At 43.1% G+C, this 17,115-nt stretch overlaps 1 protein-coding gene across 1 annotated transcript in view; it reads right to left on the bottom strand.

The window, feature by feature from the left end:
- The window catches only part of LOC125456559 (cytochrome P450 4B1-like), a 44,072-nt gene extending 41,157 nt beyond the window's left edge, over positions 1 to 2,915 (bottom strand). The window contains exons 1-2 of the mRNA XM_048539796.2: positions 2,675 to 2,915; positions 21 to 165 (exon numbers count right to left, since the gene is read on the bottom strand). Coding sequence (XP_048395753.1) covers positions 21 to 165; positions 2,675 to 2,848 — 319 coding nt within the window. The 5' untranslated portion in view covers positions 2,849 to 2,915. The remainder of the gene's footprint in view (positions 1 to 20; positions 166 to 2,674) is intronic.
- Between the last annotated feature and the right edge of the window lie 14,200 nt (positions 2,916 to 17,115).

Genomic DNA, 17,115 nt, shown 5'->3' with positions numbered 1-17,115 from the left:
AAAGAATCTGTATTTCCTACCTGAGATTGCAAGCAATGCCTTAGCGTAGTCAGGGTGGTATACAGCTAAGTATGCTGTAAATGGACCAAACCACACTTGGTGCCCATATGGATATTTCTTTGCCCATGTCACAGTCTTGTCTAGATCTGTCCCATCTTGAGAAAACTGTAATGAAATTCAACAAGGTGGAACAGTAAGAGCAAAACAAATCCTGGAAGATTTTATCTCTGGAACCAACATCAATCTTGGCATATTCAGGATTCGAAATAGGAAACAAATGGCTCAAAGCAGAAAGGTTCACAAGAACGATACTGTCTTGATGACTGGAAATGAGCAAAAACACCATTCTTAAAGCAAAGTGAGGATGGGGCAGATTTGTGGTCCTTATGTTAGTATTTTTCTTTCCTCTCCTGAAAGTGTTGATACATACTAAGGGTTAACGTTAACAATTCCAACACTTTGTTAGTATCTTACCCAAGTGAACACTTTTCACCTAGGCTGTGGAACTGTTGACAAACATGATCCAGTTCAGACTCTTACATTTTCCAGCATGCATTGCTAGATAACGAGGAATAATCTGAATGCTTTAATTTTCCTTTGCCAGGGATCACCTAGGCCAAAGAAATTTCCATACAGCTGTCCTGTTTGTGGATTGCTGAAAAAAGGCCCATTTTGTTGAAGCTTTTCATCTTGTACTCATCAGGGCATTTTGCAAGAATGCACATTCAAGGAGAAAACCCACAATTATACTACATGAGAGGAGATTGGTTGATTGGCAACTGGACTTTGATTGTTAAGAGACATTGCAGTGGAGAATACAACCTATCCTGTTTGTGATTGGCTACTTTAACACGGAGTGAATTTTTCTTGCCCGTATATTTTGGTTTTACAGCTGTTAGAAGTGTCAGAAAGTCACTGTAACTTGTTTTTTGATAGCAGCAAAGTATGGGGCAATGAAACCATCAGTCTTTGCTGTTGTTACTCCAAAATTACAGTAACTTCTAGTGTGGGCATTTACACAGTTATTAAGCTGAAATCCAGAAGTTCTTTCAGTAATCCCTGTCACTCTACAGGATGCAATGTTAGGATTCTCAAATAATTCACCAAGGCTCCTTAGACAGCACTTTCCAAAGCCATAATCACTACCATATAGAGGACAAGGGTAGTCATTACGTGGGAACACCACTACCTGTAAATTCCCCTCCGTGCCACTCACCATCCTGACTTTGAAATACATTGCTATACCTTCAGGGTGACAAGTTTTGAAACTCCCTCTCTTGTGGATTTAACTACACCAAAGAAAGCAACTACCATCTTCTCAAGAGTAACTCACGATGGATAATAAATACTAGTCCAGCCAGCAACACCCCCATTCTGTGAATGTACAAAAGAAACAGAATCCAAAGAGGCAGAGATCTCATCCATTGGGAACAATAGTTAGTCTTTTATGAGGTCTTTGGAGGTGGGTTTGAATTGAGAGGGAAATAGGAAAGGTTGATGTCACATTTCTGGGAAATGCTTATCCAACTGACAGAAAAAGCTGCATCTGTGGCACAAAAAGATCTGGCAGAGGGTTGCACTTCTGCTAAGGGTTTGGAGGTTGTCGGGGGTTATCAGCTTCAGCCCACCTACGTCTTAATTTTGTTGCGCAGCTCTGAACACCTGACCATTAAAGATACTCCCATGCTCTCCCTTGTTCCCTCAGCATCACCGTCCATCCTGTTTGGGCTACCAGCCTTTTGCCACTGTCCACTGATGGAGCTGAACACCACAGGAACCCACTTGTTAAAAGGCTACCTCTAGGAAGTCTTTGCAATTGGGTGGGACCCACTGAGCATTCAGGAGTGAATCTGCATCTGTCCCAGATGGAAGAACACTTTCAAAGGTTAAAAGGTTGCACCCACAGCTTCAAAGAACAAGTTGAGATAGTCCAATGGAGGTGGAGCCTAGGCCAGTGTAAAACAAAAGGCAAGCTATATAATTTAATAAATTGTAAAAGTGCTTCAATAACATTTGAAGAAAACAGTATCTACTTCACACAACGACTGATTTGTGAATTAAAATGACTATTACAGCAGCAGTCTGCAATAAAGAGAAATTAATTGAATAACCAACTAATCTGCTTTGTTGGCAGCATTGGTTGCGGGGGGGGGGGGGGGGGGGATGATGACAAGCAATGGGACACCTCAGTGGTTTTCTTCAAATAGTGCCACAGATCTTTAGCCATGAAGATTGGAAAATAAATTTTCCAGAGGGTTCTTGTCAACATTTCCTAACATGTTTCCAATGATCAAGGATCCCACTAAAGGTAAGAATTCATTAAACTGAGTAAAATGATTCATCTGTAAGAGGGTGCTCTCTGACAATACAGTGCTGCTTCAGCATTGTACTGGAGTATCAACCTCAAATCTTGTTAAAAGGCTGAAACTCAAAACTTATTGCCTGGAGGCAAGAGTGCTACTAACTGAACTGAGCAGCCACTGCAATACATCATGGTAGAAAAGACGGAAATGTTCTGCCATGTTCTCTTACATACAATTAAACAGTGTTTTGAAGCAATAATAAATACTGATGAATAATAAAATCTCTATAGCTGAAAGTATTGGCTATTGTTGAGAGCATTCTCAAAGAATAAGGCAACAACATTTGAATCATTTGTTGATTTCATGCATACCTCAAGTGCATGTCCATATAGCCAGTGTGCTGGGGGTCCAGGGAAAGGTTTCATTGCTGCCATCAACTTCCATCTCTTGCGAAAAAGTTTCAATATCTTAATCAGAATTGATGATAAAAAAATAAGAACTATTAGCTGAAATAGCTGAATTAGGTCTATTGTAATTGAGAACATTTTCTGCAATTGTGAAAATGATGTCAGCTGTCAAACCAATTGCAGGTCCGGAGTCCCAAGTGAGGGGATTTGACTTGAACCTGCCTTTTAAGAGCCACACCTCCAACATTACGCAAAGTTTGATAGCCAATCCACAGCAGACACTCCAATCCTTAAACAGATCTTTTTATTCTACTATGTTTTCAAAAGTCAATCAGCATTTTACCCATAATCTGAGTATCTTTTTATCATTGGTTTTACACAGTAATTGCAAATATTGTGAAATTTGCACCCGATATTAAAGGTTACTATTGCGGAACTTAGCACTCGCATACACTACTGTCAAAAAGTAGTTACCTTGCAATTGGGTCAAATTATGATTTCGAGAAAGACAATTGAAAAGACAATGAATTTTTTCAGAAAAAAAAGTTGACAATGTTTCAATGCAATTTCCCACAGTAAACTTACATAAACACTCTAAATGCTGTGTAGGAAGAAGGCTGAACCAAGATTGTGAGTATTGGATATCATTCAAAACATTATCTAAAGGTGTTGCCTTGATTAAAAATAGGTTGCATTATTCATGGCACACCCAGATCAAGAATAAAACAGGTTGAATGCATAGTACAATTCTCTTGACGCAGACTTAACTTCTGTGACTTTCAACATATAAGTGTTACTCCATATGGTGGAGACTTTTGTCTTATTTCATGAGCACTAGAAAAACCGCAACTTCACAATGACATTACGTTTGACAAAAAAAGACTGTCAAGTCATTCAGCTTAAAATAATAGGAATCGTTTATAAACCAAATCTTGCCATGGATACTACTAATTTTACACTGTAAAAAGTTAACAAAATGTATATTTTCTGAGGATATTACAGCCAGACTACTTTCTATTGCTATCCCGAAATTTAGATTTTCATGCAACTATTGACAAAATCCTCTGCAAAAGATCTATTTAACAATTATCCATTCAGATGCCCCTGCTGCCTTCATCCCAGATCACAGGTCAAACATGTCCTAAATCCATCCAAGCTCAGTCTGAAATAGGACATTGATGAGATTGTGTCCAAAATACATTGCGTAGTTTTAGTCTCCCTATGTAGCGAGAGGTGTTTTTGCCTGTTTAACTCATTGGAATCAGTTAAGAGTAGGTTCATTAGCCTGGTTGCTGGGCTGAAGAGTTGTTCTACCAGGAAAGGTTGAGTAGATTGGGCCTTCATTCATTAGAGTTCAGAAGAATGAAAGATGATCTGATATTTATCAATAAGAATGTAGGTGTGTTTCTCTTTGTAGAAAACCTAGAACTCAGCGGGCACAATTTAAAAACAAGACGTCTCATCTTGAAGATGGAAATGCAGAGAGAAATTGCCTCATTCAGTGGGTCATTATTCTTTTGAATAACCTTCTAGAAAAAACAATGGAGTTTGTGTCATTGAATATATTCAAGACTGAGTTAGACATTTTTTGTTCAGGGAGTTAAGTGTTGCTGGGGCTGGTGTTCAGGCAGGAATGTAGTTAAAGCCACAGTCAAATCAATCATGATATTACTGAATGGCAAAGCAAGCTTAAAGGATCAAAGTGGCCTAGGGCAACTCTTATTTCTTATGATCTTTGGATCTTTTCACACTTTTAAAAGCATGTATTTATACATACACAAATTGCATGCAAGCAACTCCAGCCCTAACAATCTAAGAGATTAGAAACAAAACCAGAAATTGCTGGAGAAGCTCAGCAGGTCTGGCAGCATATGGGGAGAAAAAAAACAGAGCTAATGTTTCAAGTCCAGTGATCCTTTTTCAAAATTGGAGATTAAATCAACATCTATTTATAAGGGAACAAGTGAATCCTAAAAAGTTACAACCTGCTTACACTTAGACACCACCAATACGCAATTAACAACTGGCTGTACTCCTCTAACTGCTTACTGTCTGACACTGAATCAGATACAATGTTGGCATCCTATTTGACCTGAAAATGGAAGGGGTCTTGCAATGCAGTGGTAGTGTTCCTACCTATAAGACCAGGGGGTCTGGGTTAAAGTCCCACGTGCTCCACAGGTATGTCATAATATCTTTGAAAAGGGTGAATTAAAAAGAAATGACCCTGTGACGAATTCTGACAATATACATATCCTATTACCAAGGCCATCTAATTTTAACTCCATAACATCAACTGTTGCCAACACTGATTCAGCTCATCTGCTGCAGAACCCTTCATCCTTACTTTTGAAGCCTTTAGATTTGTTGATCCACATGTTCTCCTGGCTAGCATCCCAACTCCCACCCTTTACAAACATGGGCTCATCCACAACCCTGCTGCCTGTTTAGTAACTCACACGAGGGGCCGGGTATTTAGGCCCTGCTGGGGCAGGAACGAAGGAACATTGATGATGAAAATTGCAGTACACTCTGGCACGCCGGTTTCCTGCTACCATGTCCACTGGCAATGGGGTGAATTAGGCCTGTTAATGAGCCAAATTCAACGTGTTAATGAGTTCATTGAGAGTTCACAAAGGGAATGTTGAGATTTAAATGGGGGTTCGTGGGCTGCATCAATTGATGTGGAGCTGGAAAAACACAGCAGGTCTGAGAGCATCTGGGGAGCAGAAAAGTCAACATTTTGGGCCAAAGCTCTTCATCAGGCTTTCCTGCTCCTTGGATACTGTCTGACCTGCTGTGCTTTTCCAGCTTCACATCTATTGACTCTGGCTTCCAGCATCTGCAGTCCTTACTGTCTCCAAGTTCATGGACTGCACTTTCAGTGAGGAGCTGACCAGGGGCACTAAGATGGCAAGGACAGCCATAAGGCCATGAGATAATTGAGCAGAATTAGGCCTTGCAGCCCATCAAGTCTGCTCCACCATTTGATCATGGATGATATGGTTTTCAAACCAGTCTCCTGCCTTGTCCCTATAACCCTTGACACTAATCAAAAATCAATCAATCTCTGACTTAAATACAGTCAATATCTTGGCCTCCACAGCCTCTCGTGGCTTTGAGTTCCACAGAATCACCATCCTCTGGCTGAAGAAATTCCTCCTCATCTCAGTTCTAAAGTGTCATGCCTTCATTCTGAGGCTGTGCCCTTTGAGTCTTAGTCTCTTCTGCTAAGATGTTATGGACTTAAAATTAAGTGGTCTTGGTAATAGAATAGGTACAGGTCCTCTCCAAGTCCACTCTATGTAGGCCCTGCAGTATTCGGAAAGTTTCAATGAGATTCCACCTCCCCCATAATATTTCTTCTAAACTCCATCGAGTACAGATGCAGAATCTTCAGTCTCTCCTCATAAGACAAGCTCTTCATCCCTATGATTATTCTTGTAAACCTCCTCTGGATGTTTTCCAATGTCACCACATCTTTCCTTAGATAAAGGGCCCAAAACTGCTGACAATATTCCAAATACAATCTGACCAGATCCTTTTCCAGCCTCAGCAGTACATCTCTGCTCTTGTATTCTAGCTGTCTTGAGATAAATGCTAGCAAAGCCAGCAAGATATTTTATCTGATGCAGCAATGCTTATGTCTTGCCTCAAGACATAAGAAACTATGTGTGGAAAACATTACATCCAACAAATATTTGTTATAGTTCACTAATGGGCATAAATATTACATCCACAGGCACATCAGTGTCCGGGCTCATACATAAGAAACTTTGTGTTCTGAGTTCTGAGGAAGGGTAACTGGATCCGAAACATTAACTGCTTTCTCCTCCACAGATGCTGCCAGACCTGCTGAGCTTTTCCAGCAACTTTGTTTTTGTTCCTGATTTACAGCATCCACAGTTATTTAGGTTCTTATAAACTTTGTGTGGGTGCTGTTACATCCAACAAACTTTTATTACAGCTCACTAGTATGTATAAATATTACACCTGTGGGCACACCAGGGTCTGGGCTCCTATTAAGCTACAATAAGCAACTTGCTTCCATTCGCATGTCATTCTTCAAGTTGTCTGAGTTATCCAGGCCCACAGAATTTTGTCATAGAATCAGTTTTTTTTTGTATTGCTTTGTGTCTCTGTGTTCTGAAGTTAGTAGATATGAGAAGCTAATTAGCTGTAAGGATTGCAAAATTGCATGGCACACAGTGTTCCAAGATATGACACATTTTTTACCTGCATAATTACAAAGGCGGGACTCTTTTAGAGAATTTTGATAGGCCACACAGATCAATTCAAAGGTCAGTGAACAGCATTTCAAGGGTCAATTAATTTTAGTCAGTGAGGAATTCAAGGCAAAAGAACAGGCTTCTTATAGCGAACAAATTGTAGAGCTGGATGAACACAGCAGGGCAAGCAGCATCTTAGGAGCACAAAAGCTGACGTTTCAGGCCTAGACCCTTCATCAGAAAAGGGGGAGGGGCAGAGGATTCTGAAATAAATGGGGAGAGGGGGGAGACGGACAGCAGATGGTTAGACGAGAAGATAGGTGGAGAGGAGAGTATAGGTGGAGAGGTAGGGAGGTGATAGTTCAGTCCGGGGAAGACGTACAGGTCAAGGGGGCGGGGTGAGGTTAGTAGGTAGGAAATAGAGGTGCGGCTGGAGGTGGGAGGAGGGAATAGGTGAGAGAAAGAACATGTTAGGCAGGCTGGGTCGAGCTGGGCTGGTTTTGGGATGCAGTGGGGGGAGGGGAGATTTTGAAACTGGTGAAATCCACATTGATACCATTGGGCTGCAGGATTCCCGCGTGGAATATAAGTTGTTGTTCCTGCAGCCTACAGGTGGCATCATTACGGCACTGCAGGAGGCCCAGGATGGGCATGTCGTCTGAAGAATGGGAGGGGGAGTGGAAATGGTTTGCGACTGGGAGGTGCAGTTGTTTATTGCGAACCGAACGTAGGTGTTCTGCAAAGTGGTCCCCAAGCCTTCGCTTGGTTTCCCCAATGTAGAGGGAGCCACACCATGTACAGCGGATGCAGTATACCACATTGGCAGATGTGCAGGTGAACATCTGCTTGATGTGGAACGTCATCTTGGGGCCTGGGATGGGGGTGAGGGAGGAGGGCAAGTGTAGCACTTCCTGCAGTTGCCGGGGAAAGTGCCGGGTGTGTTGGGGTGGGAGGGGAGTGTGGAGTGGACAAGGGAGTCACAGAGGGAGTAGCCTCTCTAGAAGGCAGACAAGGGTGGGGTGGGAAAAATGTCTTTGGTGGTGCGGTCGGATTGTAGATGGCAGAAGTGTCGAAGGATGATGCGTTGCATCCGTAGGTTGGTAGGGTGGTATGTGAGGACTAGGGGTTTCTCTTGGGGCGGTTATTGCGAGGGTGAGGTGTGAGCGATGAGGTGTGGGAAATGCGGGAGACACGGTCGAGGGCATTCTCACCACTACGGGGGCAAGGTGCAGCCCTGGAAGAACGAGGGCATCTGGAATGTGCGGGAGTGGAATGCCTCATCCTGGGAGCAGATGTGGCGGAGGTGAAGGAATTGAGAATAGGGGATGGAATTTTTGCAGGAAGGTGGGCGGGAGGAGGTGTATTTGAGGTAGCTGTGAGAGTTGGTGGGCTTGAAATGGACGTTGGTTTGTACGTGGTTGCCTGAGTTGGAGACAGAAAGGTCCAGGAAGGTGAGGGATGTGTTGGAGATGGTCCAGGTGAACTTGAGGTTGGGGTGGAAGGTGTTGGTGAAGTGAATGAACTGTTCGAGCTCCTCTTGGGAGCATGAGTCAGCGCTGATATAGTCATCAATGTACTGGAGGAAGAGGTGGGGTTTGGGGTCAGTGTAGGTGTGAAAGAGGGACTGTTCCACCCAACCTACAAAGAAGCAGACATAGCTTGGGCCCATGCAGGTACCCATGGCCACCCCCTTAGTCTGTAGGATGTGGGATGAATCGAAAGAGAAGTTGTTGAGGGTGAGGACGGGTTCAGCAAGGGGGATGAGGGTGTTGGTGGAGGGGGACTGGTCGGGTCTGCGGGACAGGAAGAAGCGGAGTGCCTTTAGGCCATCTGCATGGGGAATGCAGGTGCATAGGGACTGGTCGCCCATGGTAAAAATGAGGTGTTGGGGACCGGGGAATTGGAAGTTCTGGAGGAGGTGGAGGGTTGGGTGGTGTCACGGACGTACGTAGAGAGTTCCTGGACCAAGGGGGAGAAAGTGGAGTCCAGATAGGTAGAGATGAGTTCGGTGGGGCAGGAGCAGGCGGAGACAATTGGTCAGCCAGGGCAGGCCGGTTTGTGGATTTTGGGAAGGAGATAGAAGCGGGCTGTGTGGGGTTGGGGAACAATGAGGTTGGAGGCTGTGGGTGGGAGGTCACCTGAGGTGATAAGGTCATGGATGGTTTAGGAGATGATGGTTTGGTGATCGGGGTGGTGGGTTCATGCATTCCTCAGACGACATGTCCATCCTGGGCCTCCTGCAGTGCCATAATGATGCCACCCGTAGGTTGCAGGAACAGCAACTCATATTCCACTTGGGAGCCCTGCAGCACAATGGCATCAATGTGGATTTCACCAGTTTCAAAATCTCTCCTCCCGCCACTGCATCCCAAAACCAGCCCAGCTCATCCCAGCCTGCCTAACCTGTTCTTCCTCTCGCTTATCCCCTCCTCCCACCTCAAGCCGCACCTCTAATTCCTACCTACTAACCTCATCCCGCCCTCTTGGCCTGACGGTCCTCCCCGGACTGACCTATCCCCTCCCTACCTCTCCACCTATACTCTCCTCTTTACCCATCTTCTCCTCTATCCATCTTCAGTCCGCCTCCCTCTCTCTTCCCATTTATTTCAGAATCCTCTCCCCATTCCCCTTTTCTGATGAAGCGTCTAGGCCCGAAACGTCAACTTTTGTGTTCCTGAGATGCTGCTTGGCCTGCTGTGTTCATCCAGCTCCACACTTTGTTATCTTGGATTCTCCAGCATCTGCAGTTCCCATTATCTCAGGCTTCATGTAGCTGCCTGCACAGTTACAGTTAAGAGATGTCCAAGAGCACATAAGTTATTAGTTGCATATTTCTGAACGTTTGAGTGTAAGCTGTTTATCCGTTGTAAATGGTATTACTTTTCTAACCTTGTACAGTAGAGTTTAAGTTAACAAAAACTGGAATTTGTGGCATTACAGAGTCCCTGGGATTTTAAACTCCGTCTCCCTTAAAAAATAGTAATGGTTTTTCAGCAGATGGTGGCATAAATTGGGCAGGCTTACCTGGGATTTTAACAAGTGGAGAGATTCAACCTGCCTTCAGCATTTCACAGAATCAAGCATTCAGAGGTTGGCAGCCACAAGCATTAGATCCACTTTTATCAGCTGTAATTAAGCTGTTTTGGCTTCATATCATTGATTTTGTTGAGTCATTAAAAGAATTATTAAAGGGACCACTGTGAGTTGACATTGGGTGTTTACCTGATAGTAAAATTTGTTTTTAAATAGATGTGAAAAACCTTCACTTTAGGTACTTTGGTGATCTGTCTTTACAAAGTGACATTTCAGTTAATTTTGATTTTATGCTCAAGATGTGAAAATTATCTGAATCATTCTAAGTTTAAAATTTATAGCATTATGGAATTAGTAACCAAGGGACAGAGGACATGATTTAAAAATGTCTTCTCTCCCTCGTTTACTAACATTGCCATTTTTAAATCATCAGCTGGCGCAGGCAAAGAATGTATCTGACCTTTCCGATGCACTTGAGGTGGTGCTGCTGGAAACATTTTCTAAAAATGACTCAGCAGCATAAAGTTTGAAGGTGGTGATTTATTGCAGTGCCATAATATTGTGAGTTCTCTCCCACTATTGCTGACCCACAAGCCCAGCAGACAGCAATTTTCTTTTCCTCAGGGCAGATGTTAGCAAATCACCATCTGAACAACCTCAGCATCCTTAGGAACTGCTCTTCATTCAGATCTAGGACTGTGATTGCTGATCCTTAACTCCCTAAAAGGTGGGTAAGCTTTACAGTGAGTAGTTCCTCTCATCTGTTGTTCATTATGAGGACTTTCTGCTACTTAGAGTCTCTGCTTCTCCTCCTCCACCCCCATCCAGTGTAGTGCAGCAACGCCAGTACACAATGATATGTATGAGATGGAGCTTGTGAATGTTATCTGTCAATCTTGACTGTTGGGTCAATGAGCAAGGCTGAATGGTACATTATAAAATGTGAGGGAATATCTATTAGGTAGGTTGGATCAATGCACAAGAGACCATTGGCCTTATTGCAGTTCGGCTTCCAGGTGCTTGTGGCCAGTTTACAAGAACTGACCTTCTTAGCCACCTTCTTTCGTGCCTTTCTCAGGCGTAACTTGAGGGTCTTCTGGCTGTCTTGTGAAAGAATGATATCTCTTCTTTCCACTTACATTATCAGAGGAGCAGGAAGACACCCTGTGGCTGCTTGATGCTGCTCTGTCAATCAATAATATCACATTCCAATCTACAGCCATAGCCCTTAATATCCCTTCCTGAAAAGAATTTATCCATCTCTGTCTTTAAAAAAATCACTCAACCACCTTCTGAAGCAGAAAGCTCCGATAAAGTGAAGGCCTCAGGCAGAATAAAACAATTTTACTTCTATCCTGAAAGGGTGACCTAACTTTAAAACTATGCCACTTAATTCTGCTTGGGCCTATATGAGGAAACATCCTTTCCACATTGCACTGTATAAGATAATACCTTGACAATCCAATCACACTTGCAAGCCATCCTCATTTATCCAAACTCTAGTGGAAATAAACCCATCCTGTACAACCTTTCTTCATAGGGCAATCCACTTATTCCAGGTATCAATCTTGTATAACTCCTCTGAACAGCTTCCAATGCATTTAGAAAGTAAAGTCATCTCAATCTCACCAGACCATAGAACTGTTCTCTCATTTGACAGAGAAACATAAATAGTTGGTGAACCTAAGGGGTCACCCTACCTTAGGCAAGGGGAGAGGTTGACAAGGACAGTGAGTCCTTCATGGTAACCTCAGCCAGAGATGAACTGATGCCATGATGCTGGCATCACTCTGTGTCACCAACTTGCTGTCCAGCCAACTGAACTAACTAGCAGCAATGTATGAACATCCTCCCTTAAATAATGAGGCCAAAGAAGTTGAGAAGAAATAGAACTGCAAAGACCAGTGGCAATCTATGGTGACTGCTGAGCTACCGCTATTAAAGAAATTACAGAAGTAGGTGCCTTCAGGATGTACATGTTGGGTACAGTCTAGTGCTCTCGACACCATTTTCACCAGCTGAACGAGGTGCAGTGTTGTTCCGGACTGAGAATGTCCATGGACACTGTATAATTGCTGAAACAGGACCTGCCACCCGAAGAGGTATTTGGCCATACTGTCCTGGAGGCTGCCAAAGTGACAATTGAGCTTACCCATTGTGCTTCCAAGGGTCCCACTCCAGTACTGTTTCAAGGATTTTACTAATTCAATTTATGTTATATCACCTCAGTTGCCTATGAAGATCTCAGTGCTGTAGCCTGGGAAGTAGGCTTAGCTGGCATAGCTGGTGCCTCCAGGGACAGGGCACTATACACCACACACACGTTGCACTGAGAGTACTAAAGCAAAGCTGACTTCATCAGGAAAAATAAGTTTCATTCCATTGATTTACAACCATCTATGATCACTGATTTTGTATCTCAACAGTATGTTCCAGGTATTCTAGAATATTCTGCAGTGATGCCTTTATCCTTGAGAACCCTAAGGTTCCTGCTTCATTTCAAGGGCTGGATGTCTATCAAGGATAGTCATTGCGAGTCCAGGTTATCCGCTGCAACCATGGCTTATGGCTCTATTATGCCAGCCCTGACTGAGCCCAAATGTAAATACAGTGCAGCCATCATGGCCATTGTGAAGTGGATGCTAGGCCTCCTGAAGATTAGCTTCTGATGCTTGAATCAATCTGGTGATCTTTGCATTACACTTCAGACAGAACATGCTGCACAATCCTTGCATATTGTGCTCTGCACATCTGGAGTTAGAAAGGGGATGTGAGCAATGCTGATGAACTGAGAGAGTGACGACTGCCTTCTGAGGATGGAGATGAGAACATTGAGTAGGATTTAAGTCACCTTCACCATATTAGAATGGAGCAGTATTGGACGTAAGTCAGACAAAAGCAAATTGATACTTAGTTCCAGGAGGTTTGAGTAGTGATCACTGATTGACTGTAGTCAGAAGATAAACAATCCCTATGTATCCTCAGAAGCAAACACAGCTTACCTTTATTAAAACAGAAAATGCTGGAGAAACTCAACAGGTCTGTAGTATCTGTGCAGGAAGAAACAGAGTTAATGTGTCAAGCTTGACTCGGAACTTTGGGAGTCACCTCTGTACAGAAGAAGAAATATTAACCATTTTTAGCATTTGCAGTATTTTGTACATATTTGGGTACAGCATTGTTTATCCCATCATCTTCTTTTGCTGTTGCTGAATAAAAGTGAATACATCAAACTTTTTACTAATTGGCACCTATGTGAGCAGGAGGGTACTGGTTGATCAAGTGTACTGGTTGATCAAATATTCCAGTTGATCAAGAGGTCCACATAATCAATGTAAAAATGCACACTAAGTAATAGAAATGTAATGCAGGGGATATCCAAATTACGGTTATACTATATTTACAGCATAAACCATTTAAATAATAGTGCAATTTTGCCTTAAATAAAACCTATTGGCAGAGAGCCTTCTCACCCACACCCTCAACTGACTACTTGGATTTCACAGATATCATGAAAACACAGCAAAATTCCAGTACTTTAGGTATATAATTGCTGCCAGTTTATAGAGAGTGCCAGCTCATTACGTGCCAGTTAAAACAAAGTTTGTTTTCTTTTTAACTGTTTGTTTCCAGTATGTGGTGCTTCCACATTGAACAATGAGAATATATTATACTAGGAGTTAGGGAAAGATGGGATGACACTCAAGGCAGTTAACCTGTGTAGCTTGGTTCTTACAGCTGCAATTACAACAATTGTTAATCAATCAGATGATGTAAAATAGCAATACATGTGACTTGTATTTAAGATGAAATGTCAGCTGTGTCACCTATGACCCCTCAGAAGCAATTCCTTTTATTACCCTCCTATTAAATGCACTGTTGAGATCAGTACTTGGCTGGCAGTGCTTGATTTGATGCCTTAAAAATGATTTTAGGAATCCAGTAGGGTCCATTGCTGAGTGGGGGATTGCTGGAGTAGGATCCTAAAGAGATGTGGTGCGTTGCTAACTAAGGCAAGCTGTGGAGAATAATATGAGGAAACACACTAGGGCTTACATATGGAAACCAGCTATGAAACTGACAAAAATTGAACTGACTTCATATCAGCCATGAGTGAATGGCAGAGCAGACTTAATGGGCCAAATGGCTTAATCCTGCTCTTATGTTTTACAGCTTCTTATGATACTTGATTTCTGGTAAAATTCAGCATACAGTCTTGGAAAGCCAAAGTGTACTCTGGACATGTGGAGAGAAAAAAGTTAGTTAAGACAAATTTAGGTCCCTTACAATCAGAAACAGGGAAGCTATAGTGGGGAATAAAGAGATAGCAGACCAATTAAATGCTTTGGTTCAGGCTTCGCAGAGGAGGATACAAATAATATCCTAGAAATGTTAGGGAATACAGGACCTACTGAAAGGGTGGAACAGAAGGAAATGGTGTTGGAGAAATTGATGATAAAGGCTGATAACTCTTCAGAAATAACACAGCATGGAGCTGGAGGAGCATAGCAGACCAGTCGGCATCAGAGGAGCAGAAAAGTTTACGTTTTGGGTTGGGACTCTTCTTCCTCCCCGTTTCTGAAGAAGGTCCTAATCTGAAATGTCAACTTTCCTGCTCCTCTGATGCTGCCTGGCTTGCTGTGTTTGTCCAACTCCACACCGTGTTATATATGACTCCAGCATCAGCAGTTCTTACTATATCCAATAACTCCTCAGGCCCAGTAATCTACAGTTGACAGCACTTGAAGAAGAGGCTCTAGATGCACTGAATAGTGTTCAGCTTTCTACAGACTATGGAATTGTTCCAATGGATTGGAGAGGAGCTAATGTAACTCTACTATTTTCAAAAAGGAGTTGAGACAGGGTACTTACAGACTTTTTCATCTGACGTTGGTAGTGAGGCAAGTTTTAGAGCCGATTATCAAAGATTAGAAAGCAGAGCATTCAGGAAAACAGGATTGGATAGAGTTGGCATGGATTTACGGAAGGCAAATCATGCTTCATGAATCTACTGGAAATTGCAAGTTGTGACACATAAGTTGATAATTGGAGCAAACGGATGTGGTTTACTTATACTTTCAGAACATTCCATCAGCAATTACTTCACCCTTACGGCTTCCCTTTTCCAGTGTGAACATTTATATCATTCGTTTATATCATATCATTCATTTCCAAAAAAAAGTTTGTATATCCTCCTTTCAACTCTTATAGCTACTTCTGCTCAGATCCACACATATATTATGTATAGAATACATACATACATATATATTCTGTAATACTTTGCATGCAAGTTTTGACAACTGCGTAAATTTCTTCTTTATTGTGTTGCCTATCTCATGATTCTCGTTTTGTTACCTGATGTTATTTTAAACTGAGCAGAATGTCTAATGTACAAAGACAAAACCACAAACAAATGATCTATTTTATGGACAATGATCAAAAATACTAAGTAGAGAAAGAGATTATGTGTATTTTTGCAACAAAACAGCTCAGTGCTCTTTAATGTACTTGGTTACTTGTCAAAAGATGAAGAATTGTCTTAAATTATCATTTCTCAATGGTGCTACTTCAACTATTTGTCTTCAAGTTGAAGCCAGGCTCTTGCCCTGGGATAAGGCTGTTTGGCTAGTTCAAGGAACTGAAAAGTGCTTCTTGTATAATATTCTTAACAATTGTAAAACACACACAAAGATAAGACGTAATTAAAAACACAAATTCCTGTTTTCAAGTTCCTCTAACATTCTTTACAGGAAGGGTTTTCATTTTTCTGGTTGAGACGTTCTCAATATATACTGACATGCACCTACCTCGATTGCTACAGTTTGCCCAATTGATATTGCCTATTATTCCATGTCATAGAGTTGTAGAGTCATGGAGCACAGACACGGACCCTTCAATCTAACCACTCCAAGCCGACCATAATCCCAAACTAAACTAGTCCCACCTTTTTTGCGCTTGACCCACATCCCTTCAAACATTTCTTATTCAAATGTCTCTTAAACTTGTAACTGTATCCGCACCCACCACTTCCTCTGGAAGCTCATTCCACGCACAAACCACTTTCTGTGTAAAGTGAGTTGCCTCTCATGTCTTTTTTAAATTGTTCTCCTCTCACTGTAAAAATATGGCCCCTTGGTTTTGAAATCCCCCACTCTAGGGTAAAGACACCTAGTGTTCACCTTATCTATACCCCGCTTGATTTTATAAAGCTCTGAAGTCACCCCTCAACCTTCTATGCTCCAGTGAAAAAGGTCCCAGCCGATGCATCCTTGCCCTAAAAGTCAAATACTCAATTCCCAGCAACGTCCTGGTGTGTTCCGCCCATCACCGATGCTGCTCCGCCCACTGCCAACCCTGATGCAACTCCGCCCACCGCCAATGCTGACGTAACTCTGTCCCCCACCACCGAAGCAACTCCGTCCACAGACGACGCTGACGTCGCTCCGCCCACCACCTCCACAGCCAGCAGCTTCAGGGAAGACAGCCACACTGAGCCCTGCCGAATTTTCACCACCCCCCCAGACCTCCCCCTTACTGAGGGTGAACGGTCAGTCCTCAGTAAAGGGCTCACCTTTGTCCCCCTCCACCTGCACATCAACGAATACTGGTCACGCTTGGATGCTGAGCATTTTTTCCACCGTCTCCGCCTCCGCGCTTACTTCTTTAACAGTGAGCCTAACCCTCCCTCTACTAACCTCTTCTGACTCCTCCAATGCACCCTCTCCTCCTGGACACCACCCACGGCTTCCTGTCCTCCCTCGACCTCTTCATCTCCAACTGCCATCATGACATCAATTGCTTAAACCTCTCCACCCCTCTTACCCACTCCAACCTCTCCCCCGCAGAACGTGCAGCCTTCCACTCCCTCCGCTCCGATCCTAACCTCACCATAAAACTTGCAGACAAGGGAGGTGTAGTTGTAGTATGGCGCACTGACCTCTACATCGCCGAGGTCAGACGTCAACTCTCCGACACCTCCTCCTACTGCCCCCTTGAACATGACCCCACGCCTGAGCACCAAAGCACCATCTCCCAAACTATCCACAACCTCACCACTTCAGGTGCCCTCCCACCCACAGCCTCCAAGCTCATCGTTCCCCAACCCCGCACCCCCCGCTTCTACCTCCTTCTCAAAATCCACAA

Source organism: Stegostoma tigrinum, chromosome 8 (genome assembly GCF_030684315.1).
Source record: "Stegostoma tigrinum isolate sSteTig4 chromosome 8, sSteTig4.hap1, whole genome shotgun sequence".
NCBI classification, from domain to species: Eukaryota; Metazoa; Chordata; class Chondrichthyes; order Orectolobiformes; family Stegostomatidae; genus Stegostoma; species Stegostoma tigrinum.
Note: the sequence above shows the minus strand (reverse complement) of the source record. Positions and strands in the feature narration are given on the sequence as shown.